We start from the raw sequence: 10,982 nt of genomic DNA, 5'->3' as shown, positions 1-10,982 counted from the left end.
AAGAAAAACAACAAGGTAGACAGCTAACAAAAGCTGGCAAAGCATGTGACCAATGTAGGGGACCTAATCTGACCCGGATGTGGGTTACACACACACTCTCACACACAGTCTATATTATTAATTCAAGTACCATCACATGAATTAATCGTATGAATATCCCTCACACATTAGCCATCTTGTCAACACTGAGATTATAGTAGTCTTTGGTTGACAGTGTCGTAGCTGCCTAGTGTATTTGCTCTCATCTGACATTCTGACATGGATTTCTGGAAAATGAGCAAAATCCATGAATTTTGTATTTTATAGAACTTAACCATGCACATGCACATTCATTATATTTTGTTGTTGAATTCAGTGATTTTTCAGGCATCCCCAATGCCTCACTGGCATCATGATTATTGAACGGCCCAACACTACATGAATTCAGCCAGCCATTGCCTTCGCTAGACAACAACCCACAGTCACGGCTTCATTGCGCTGCTCCAACTTTGTGAAGCAAGGGGATAATTGCAACGAACCGAAATGGAATCACAATTCATTAAGATAATTGAAGAGCCAATGTCCTTCTGGGTCAAGGACTGGTCAGGAAACAGAGGAATTCACATGGCAGAGTTGACAGTTGACACACTACTCGTTGAAGCCTCTGGTCCAGGCACAGCGGCGGATCCAGAAAATATTTCAGGGGGGCTGAACAACACTGCTGCTCGATCCTAAGTCTCAGCCCCCCTACACTATAGAACTTTACCTAAAAAATCATGGGGCTCCACAGGGGTTCCACTGCTCCGGTATGGGTAGGGGGGCTCGAGCCCCCCCGCCCCACCGTTGGATCCGCCCCTGTCCAGGCAGGTAGGCAACTCAACCATGCCAACAAGAGGCCAAGCTTGTCTTACCGAAGTTTGGAGCACACTTTCCTCCCATTTTGGGTGTCGAGCCATCAACTATGCACGGAGGCAGTTCTTGCTTGTGAAACTGCCTGCAGATCACTCAGAGTAAACGAAACAGTTTCCGTTTAACCATTTCTGCAGCTATGGACAATATAAGATTAGATTACCTCTTGTGGTCACCGCCATTAGCTCTAAAGGCTGTCCATGCATGGTCCTAGCTTGGTGCACATGTGAAACAGCAGAAGTACCACCGCAATTAGTTGAGCAGCACCCAGCACTGTAGTACCCTTGGGTGGTTGGACATGATGTGATGCTTCCGGGTTCCAGCATGTGTGATGTGAGTACCATTATTTATGGGACCAGAAGATAGCAACTGCATTCAGAAATCTAGCATGTCAACTGAAGAACTGGGCACATGGAGGATTTATAAGTTTGTTCCGGACAATTCTACAGAATTGAAAGATCAAAGCACATTGCAAACAAACTCGTTCAACTTCACCAAAATAAGATATGCTCAACAGCTGTAGCATAAGAGACTCAATTCTATCAAAGTTGCTACAATTTTGTGAGGGAAGTATGTTAAATATATCAAATTGCAAACATGAGTCCTGAGAGACCAATGCAATTCCCCAGCCTGCACAAAAAGGAAGATCCAATGAATGCCTTGCTCAAAAGAAGTACTCAAGTACATCTAAATGTAATATGGTATTATTGTGGAACAAATTCAAGTATAACCAGTTGTACTGGAGTATACAATATAAAAATTGGAGGCAACAGAGGAGCAAAATGAAAAGGGCTGGGAGTCAGAAAGTGAGGAAACAGGATGATCCAGTATGGATGGTTTCCTTTCCTCTAAAGATTTTTTTTTTTAAAAAAAAAAAACTGTGATACCAAAGCACTCTGAACCCTCTGGAACCACAGCAGCATAACAAACGATGAGTTGAGGTTGATGTATCAAAGTTTGGTAACAAAAAAATAGGAAGGACAGGGGAGCCTACGTCTAAAATGAAGATTCAACACTAGACCAACCTTTTACTCTTAAAATGCATTTCCACTAGAGGGAGAAATTCAAGTTCACAAAATACTTTCTGGTTTCTTATTTGACCTTTATCGCCATCTTGTTTTTTGAGACATCACTCTGACTAGTTTCTTTTGATCACTATGTTACTATATAATCTAATAAATCTAAACTTTTGAAAGCATTCCTGAAGACAAACCTAACCATGAGCCATATCATTCTCATATAATCAGTATTGATATTTTCAGACCTATCAATGGTCAAACCTTATAAAGTTTGACACCAAGGATTCTAGGATATCAAATAAAAAAGAACTGGGAGTAAAAAAAGAGCAAATTATCAAGGCCCAACCACCGACAGCTGCCCTTAAGGCGCAGAACTAGAAACAGCACATACAATGTGAAACTAATACAAAACTGGAGCAATACTGACAACAAAATACAAATTCGTTGTAAACCCTGAGATCAAAACCATGTGAATATACCTAAGATAGTTTTACTCTACATAGTAATGCAGGTGTAGAAGCAACAGGGTAGAACTCCATTTGAATGTGAAGATGGTAACTAGTGTTAACACTAAATGAACTAAAATTCCATCATCAGTGAACTCTTTGAATGGTTATGTTTTAGCATTTTTTGTTCTTGTTTTAAAATGTATTAAGATGTTGAAACCAAGACATTTCATCAATTTGATGGATGGAGAATGCGATTCAACAAGATGCAATGAGCCAGGTAGATCATCAATGGAAAATAATCCTCAACAATTTTTTTGTTGGTAATTAGAAAAGCTTGAAACTACATACATGAATTTATAATAAAGAAGACTATTTTACGTAAGTAACTTACTTCAATGAAACATCTGAGATGCAAAGTAGGTTCTTCCTCTTTAAGATTGGCACATGGTCAGCGGGTGTCAGTCGTGGCCTCATCATTAAACACAGTTCATTTTCTATTCAAAATGGAAATGACTGGCCAACATACTGCAACTGCAAATCATTTGATGCCCCCTCCCCCAGTTCCATGATATTCTAGATCATAGGCGACAGCTGAATCAACTTTCATTCACTTGCCAAATGCACAGCGCACAGCCAACCTGGCAAGATAGTGAATAACTCAACCTATCCTAGAGTTGTCCTCTACTGGCCATGGATGCCATTAAATCATAAACTGTTGATCTAATCACAATCTTGGCTACAAAGCTCATCAGCCCTTGATTGCCTATTAGACAAAAGACCTCCCACAGGAATCAGTCTCGAACCTATTGTTCACTTAGTAAGGTTGCAACTACTCAAAAAACTCTCTGTTACTCAAGTGTGCTGCAATAACTTATCCAAGGGGTGTGTTCTGTATGTCTGATGAGGGCTATTAAACCATCCAAAGTTTCATATACCTCTTTCCTCATCTGGTGCCTCGTGTCTTTAGCCAAAAACTCATGCACCTCATTTCCTACCTGAATCAAGCTACTACCAGGAGTTTTCTCAACTCCCCAATCACGCATTGTTCTGCGAGCATCCATCACACTGCTCCACCTTCCCTCTAGGGCACTACAATTGGAAACCAACACTTGATAACTAGAATTAAAAGGTTCTATTTCAAGTACCCTTGCACTGACATACTCTGTCAACTCTGCATCACCATGTGTAATGCAAGAACTAAGCAAAGTTACCCAAATGACAACCGCAGGCTTAAGAGGCATGCTTTCAATAAATCGAACTGCCTCCTGTAACTTACCAGCTCGACCAAGTAGATCCACTATGCATCCATAATGCTCCATTCTTGGCACAATCCCATAGTGCTCAACCATTTGCTCAAAGATGCTCCAACCTTCTTGCAACAAACCCCCATGAGCACAAGCAGCAAGTGCAGCAACAAAGACTGTATCATCCAGTGTGACTCCTTCTCTGCACATATCATTGTAGATCAACAGAGCTTCTCTAAACTGTCCATTATAAGCAAAACCAGATATCATTGCTGTCCATGTAATGATACATCTTGTCTTCATTTTATTAAAAACTAACCGTGCTCTTCCGACATCTCCACACTTTGCAAACATGTCTATGAGAGCATTTCCTAATGCAACAGTTATATGAGTGTTGCTTTTACTAATGTAAGAACTGATCCAGTTGCAGTATTCAACGCTGCCCAGCTGAGCACAGGCTGAGACGACACTTACTAATGTTGCTTCATCAGGCATGAATCTTCCCTCAAGCATCATCTGCTGAAACGTGCGCAGTGCCTCATCATACCTCGAGTTGTGGTTGTACCCTGTTATCATTGCATTCCACGAAACCAAGTTCTTATCAGGCATCTGATCAAACAGCACTCTAGCTGAATCTAGATCCCCAATCTTTGCATAGGCAGAGACCATAGCTGTCCACGAAACTACATCTTTCCGATCCATTAGATCAAAAACTGACCGTGCAGACTCAACATTGCCACTTGCTGCATACCCTGAGATCATGAGATTCCAAGAAATGGCATCCCTGATCGGCATCCTATCAAACACAGCACGTGCCGACACCATGTCCCCCACCCTCGCGAATGCAGCGACAACAGTGTTCCAGGAGACAACATTCCTCTCCGGCATCGCCTCGAACAACTCCATGGCACCTGTCGCATCTTCGCTCGACATGTACACACCGACTATGGAGTTCCATGAAACCACATCCCTATCCGCCATTTCATCGAACACCTTACGAGCGACCCCAACATCACCTGGGTCGCTGCACTTGTAGTACACGTTCAGGAGAGCGTTCTGCACGACAACGTCGGAGCCGAACCCACACCTGACAATCTGTCCGTGGACGGACCGGCACAGCGGCAGCCGCCTCAGGCATTCGCACGCGCGAAGCAGGAAGGTGAAGGTGAACCCGTTGGGGGACACCCCTGCGGCACGCATCGCAGCGTAGACCGCGAACGCGTCTACCATGGAGCAGTCACGGCCGCCGCCGCGCCCGGCGAGGCGCTCGATGAGGGTGTTGTGCGCTACAGTGGAGGCGCCGGCGCCGGCAGCACGAAGGATCGCCGCGGCGGCGGCATGGCGCGGGGACGAGGAGGCGACGGAGAACGCGGCGGAGACGAGGGCCGGGAGGAGGCGCGGGCTCGCGGAGAGGCCGCGGGCGAGGAGCTGGGCGTGGGTCTGCTGCAGGTGGCGGGGGGACTTGAGGCCGCGCAGGATCTTCAGCAGCTCCTGCTCCATTGGTGACTCGGTGTGTTGGAGGAGGCGATTTTTGAAAGTCCCTGATCTTCCTGTCTGCCGTCTTCCTTTTTTTTTTTTTTTACTTTTTTCTTAATTTTTAACTGAAAAAAATACGGCGAATACGGCGCCATTAAACGGGGCAAATAATTTTTTACCATTATTACGGATAACACAATAACCTATGTCACTGACACATGAGTCACTAACATGGTGATTTTATATACCACCCACCCCGTAAGGATGGTAAAAAGTTAATTATTCCCCATTAAACTGAACATTGGCTCAACGTTTTCATTAGTATATAATTAATGTTAACATCATCGGTTTATAAAAAAATTCGTGGGTTAACTAATTCCAAACAAGCACTAAAAGCATCTCCGATAGTTCCTGAAAACTAGTCGGTAAATCAATAAGTTTTTTAAGTTGCTAAAAAAAGTAGAAAACATATTTTCCAACTACTTCTGCTATCTCATTTAGAAGGTAATTTTATATCAGGAATCCTGAACTAATTTCAAATCATCATAACCATTTTTATACTTTCTCTCTCTTTTACATTTACATTAGAAAATAGAAACCTTGTCTTTTTCTTCTCCACGTCCTTCCACCTTCAACTGATGGATATGCGCGCATATATTTCTATGCAATTGGATCGATTTTCCTAACTACGAAAAGATTGTAAGCTGAGATAACGAGTTGTTCGAGAAATATTTTTTAATCTTGCAAAAAATCAAGATTTGGAGTGAGTTTTGAAAACTCTTGAAGATCTCTAAAAGGGTAAGAGAATTAGGCTCGTCAGGATAATTTGGTAGAGCCCCTCCTGCTCCAGATTCTCTAAAAGGTAAGTGTTGATGTTTTATAAACTGGACTAGTAAATATATATGATTTTCACATCGCTCTAAAAGGACGATGGTAGCATCCAAAAGACACGAGGATTTATACTGGTTCAGGCCAGAGCCCTACGTCTAGTCTTAGAGATGATTGAGTATGTATTCCTCACTTGAATGCTCTGAAGTTTTTACAATGAGGGTGCAAGAATGGTGGAAGAGGTAGGAGAGCTAGAGCTAAGAGATGGGCTGCCCAAAGGGAAGCTTCAAAAGTCCTTCTACCATGTAAGAATGAGTGAATGAGAGTCGGATCCCCTGATGGGGTGTCCTGGCTGTCCTTATATAGAGTTTGGGGCTAGGGCGTGTTACAAAGAAGAAGGTTCTCCCGACCGAAGGGTCATGAGTCTGAGGGAGGACCTAGCTAACTTGCCTTGCAAGCTACATCGTCTTGTGGTGCATGTCTGGACGTGGTTGTCGTCACGGTCCTGTGGCACGCCGTGACATGGTGTGACATGGTGCTACTGTGCCGGCCGTGGCGGCGCTGTAGGCACGGTAGTAGTTCGCTAGCCGTAATATGCGACGTGGTCTCCGCCGTGGTCTTCGTCATCGCTCCTGGTTTCCTGGGGCGTCGTACAGGAGTTAGTAGCTGCCCCAGGTCGTCGATCGCCCTGTGGGCTTGAGGAGTTGAGGGCCACGATCTCGATCGTTGGGGTCGTGACTCCCGTCGGTCTGAATGGCCTCTAAGTCAAGGTCTTTGTCGTGGATCCCATCGCGCAGTGGGTAGAATCGTACATGCGTCTTGTCAGGCCTTATTTGGCCAGTGGTTACCATACCGATCGTCACCGCATTGGGTGTTGTTGTCTTGTCTGAGTTGCGTGGTGCAGGGATGGCGTCTGATCGGACCGAGGTGACCGTTGTCCCCTCGGTCCTTGCGGGGTCAGAGTGGCGTGCCTACTCCTATCAGAGCAGGTACTTTTGGCTGGGCTTGACCTCTCCCCGTTCCTCCCAGAGGTCGTGCGTCTCTTGTGCATCGTGCGGCTAAGGCAAACGGGAGGGGTCGTGGCTGACCCTAGCCTGGCTCACTTGGCTCAGCTGGGCCTCGGTCGCTCGGGCTTTCGTTGGCTGTTGTATAATGGGCCGCTTTGGCCTGTTACTTAGTTGATGCCCTTAGACACCCTAGGGTTATAACCCCGACATTAAGAGAATTAGGCTCGTCATATTTTGTCACTCGAGAAGTGGAGAGAAATTTGGGAATCTGCAACTATAAAACTTGGGTTTCTTTAAAATGACACTCACTATTAAGTTATGGTGTTTAAATTAAACACCATTCACGCGTTGGAACGCCTTTTGAAGTTTTTTCTTTTCCATTTAAACATTTTCTTCACAAATAAGGACCTGACCTTCCACTTTTGCCACCAATTGAGTTTGTCTTACTCTTAACCTCATCTGTTCCTGACGTTGTCTTGGTAAAGGGCAACACAGCATCGCAACTCATAACAACAACCGTCCCTGACACTCTGTTGCTCTGCCAAGTCTAACCCAAAGAGGCTCTTCTCATTCCCCATCTCTGTAACGGAAGCTACGGACCTAGGACTGCCTAGTGTGATATTTTTAGTATTAGGTGCCTCGGTGCACATATGTGAAATAGATTTGCATATGTTGACGTTTTTGTTATTGCTTTAATTTTTTAAACATAATTCAACCCTCCTCTAAAGCCACTAGATCCTTTTAAAGTCTCACCTAAGTCAGCGTTGCCTATAATCATTTCTAGATCTTATGATGATTAAATGTATGTAGTCGTAATATCAAAGCGTGGTAATATATCATCACTAAGATCCATTGATAACAGCAGTACTGACCGTTCAAGTTGATACCTTGCCAAATGTATTGAAAAATGATACGGACTACAAATAAAGGCAGGGAACAAATCACACATGGCCGGCAGCAGAAGAGAAGGGGGCGCAAGAGCCTTTGCTAGCTAGGGGGAGGTGCAATGCAGGTTTATTCGTGCATGGGGAGCAGCGATGGTGTGTGTGTGTGTCGCGGGGGTGAGTAGATCGAGGTTGGGCATGGAGCACGTGGGGGAGCTCGAGCAAGCCTGTGAGGAGAGAGGGAGTGGGAGAGAGTGGTCGGGTCCTGTGCTGCAAGATCAAATGGACAAGCTTGCATGGTGCCTGTCTATGCATTCGATCGAATGGAAGGATGGTGCCCAAAGCGCAAGGTGGTTGGACGAGGAACACAATGCAAACTTTTTAAGCATGGCCTTGTTTAGATTGAGGTTAGGAATTAGTATCGGGCACTGTAGCACTTTCGTTTATATTTGATAATTATTGTTCGATCATGACCTGACTAGGCTCAAAAGATTCGTCTCGTAATTTACAATCAAACTGTGTAATTAGTTATTTTTTTATCTACATTTAATACTTCATGCATGTGTCAAAGATTTGATGTGATGGAGAGAAAATGAAAAAACTTGCAATCTAAACCAGGCCTAGGATTCCTCAAAACAAAAGACTTGCTCATCCAATCATTGCCGCTTAGGCCCTCTCACCACCGTCGCCAAGGTCCCCTCCTCTCCCTCTGTACCGACGACCTTGTGGGTGGCCAAAGGCGTATGGACTCATTCTCTTCATAGATTTAGTTTTTTTTTTGTTATTTCTTGTTTCATCTTGGGTTTTTCTAGCCTCTTCCTATCTCGACAATGTCCCATCTAGCACCAACGAAAGACCAGTGAGAGTATAAACCGTCATATCTGTTAGCTCTTTGCAGATCTTAGCAGACGGTGCGTTTATTAAGGAAGCGACTGGTTGACTTTGGATACAGCAATTTTGATCTATTCTTTTAGGACCCTTTGGAACGCAGAATTTTGTAGGAATTGTACAGGAATTTCATCGGAATCAATTCATTTTCACATAAAAACACATGAAACGGAAAATTTTCCTACAATCCTGAGGAGACCTTAGTTTATTCTATAAGATTTGGTTTCTCTAGCACTTTGTTCTAGTGGTGAATGATTGTAAGCCTGCGTTCCTTAGATATTCCTGCAGACAATGCTTTTTTAGTAGGTATTAGAAAACGTTGCCAGCTAATGTGTATAGTTAGTCGAAAATGATATAGATAGTTAGTGGAGGATAATGTGCATGTACGCTGAGATAGAATTTGTAGTGAAAATTAGTTTTAGATGAGATATTCCTTTCCATTCTAAATTATAAATAGTTTTAGTGTCAAAAAGATTTTATCTAGATACATAGCAAAGCTACTGTAGCTAGAAAGCTAGAACGCTTTATTTTATCATTTGCCGTAGACCAAGATATAGAGATAGATATCCTTTGCGTGACTTTATATCATTAAAAAAAATTATAGGAGAGGGAAGAAAAGGGACTGCCTACCCATTGTTCGGTCATTTCAAAAACCATCAACAACCAAGTGTTCACAGGCCTGGAAACAACCGAAAACAAGGGAAAAAGAAATCGACCGTTTTGTAGATGTATCAACACACGATTTTTAGACCATGAGATTATAATCCGACGGCTATTATACTTTGTTGTTCCTTTTGTTGTTTGCCATTATGGGCCATAGCACTCGAGCGAAGCAACTAATAACTGATTTTGGCCCACATGAGTGCTTTAGAAGTATGAACATACAAGCGTGACTTCTTTACTATGTGAAAAATACAGCTATAGGGAAAAAATTTGGAAGAAACAATGTGTTTGAAAAGTAAGGACAAATTAATTTAAAAAATATCCTAAAAATCATTACCACTATTTATTATGCCTGTCATGGCTCTATTTTTTTTTAAAGACCACAACTCTAATTAGGAAGCAACAAAGACACTAGTAGAGAACAGACCTTTGATCCTCGACCAAAATGGGCTCTAGTCCCAGAATTTTTTGCGCCCGGGACTAGAGATACCTTTAGTCCCGGTTGGTGGCTCCAACCGGGACTAAAGGTCCTTGCCCAACGGCTACTGCGCCAGACAGAGGTGGCAGGGACCTGTAGTCCCGGTTGGAGCCACCAACCGGGACTAAAGGTATACTTTTACTCCCAGTTGGTGGCTCCAACCGGGAGTAAAGGTCTACTCCCGGGCCGTGGCTGCGCCCGGGGTTGGAAAGTTACCTTTAGTCCCGGTTGGATCCATCAACCGGGACTAAATGTTCTCCCTTTATAAATCGGCCGTCTCCTTCCTCCCCGAGCCCGAGCTCAGCACATTTTGAAGCTCACTGCAGTAGTGTTCTTGCTTCCTCCCTCCCTCCATTGTTCCTCCATCCATTCTTCGATTCCTCCGTCGATTTCTTCGATTCCTCCGTCGATTCTTCAGTTGTAAAGGTTACCAATCTCATACTCTCATTTTTTACCATTTTCTTATGCCATTTTGTTCACTATATATATTTATGGTTCTTTATTGTGGTTTTTTTCATTTGTAAGCAATTTGAGCTCAAAATCACTTCAAGCTTGCATATTTACATGAAAGAAGGTTAAAGTATATATAAATATAAAGTTAGAAAATAGTTAGAAAATTATAGCAAATCCTTACTAGTTGAACTTGCGGACCGTGTTCAGGTCGGCGAGGATGTTCTCTGCCGAGCGGTAACGGACGTCAAGGAGGAGCTTTGATTCTACGAGGGAGAGCGACAACGGTCGTGGAAGACCGTGTTCCCTTCCTCGTAGAATCGGAGCTCTTCCTTGACCAAGTACGGTGCCGTCCGGTGGAGAAATGCTCGCCGAGCTGATCACGTAAGCAAGGTCAACTAGTACGGATGGTTATTTATTCACATGTACCGATATCGTTACAGTAGTCTGTCAATCACCGTACCTAAACGTAGTATATATAAATATAAAGTTAGAAAATAGTTAGAAAATTATAGCAAATCCTTACTAGTTGAACTTGCGGACCGTGTTCAGGTCGGCGAGGATGTTCTCTGCCGAGCGGTAACGGACGTCAAGGAGGAGCTTTGATTCTACGAGGGAGAGCGACAACGGTCGTGGAAGACCGTGTTCCCTTCCTCGTAGAATCGGAGCTCTTCCTTGACCAAGTACGGCGCCGTCCGGTGGAGACAT

At 43.7% G+C, this 10,982-nt stretch overlaps 1 protein-coding gene across 3 annotated transcripts; it reads right to left on the bottom strand.

The window, feature by feature from the left end:
* Positions 1-664: 664 nt before the first annotated feature.
* On the bottom strand, positions 665-5,130 carry LOC136545628 (pentatricopeptide repeat-containing protein At2g29760, chloroplastic-like). Of its 3 annotated transcripts, XM_066537634.1 has the most exons (3): positions 2,748-5,130; positions 1,052-1,518; positions 665-973 (listed from the first exon to the last, which is right to left on the bottom strand). In XM_066537634.1, exon 1 carries the CDS (start codon positions 5,098-5,100, stop codon positions 3,205-3,207), a length of 1,896 nt encoding a protein of 631 aa, XP_066393731.1. In that variant the 5' UTR covers positions 5,101-5,130; the 3' UTR covers positions 665-973; positions 1,052-1,518; positions 2,748-3,204. The 3 variants fall into 3 exon arrangements, with proteins under 3 accessions (XP_066393731.1, XP_066393730.1, XP_066393732.1); XM_066537633.1 differs by having other exon boundaries at positions 665-1,518; XM_066537635.1 differs by having other exon boundaries at positions 665-1,257.
* Between the last annotated feature and the right edge of the window lie 5,852 nt (positions 5,131-10,982).

Source organism: Miscanthus floridulus, chromosome 3 (genome assembly GCF_019320115.1).
Source record: "Miscanthus floridulus cultivar M001 chromosome 3, ASM1932011v1, whole genome shotgun sequence".
Taxonomy (NCBI): Eukaryota; Viridiplantae; Streptophyta; class Magnoliopsida; order Poales; family Poaceae; genus Miscanthus; species Miscanthus floridulus.
This window is presented reverse-complemented; position numbering and strand designations above follow the sequence as displayed.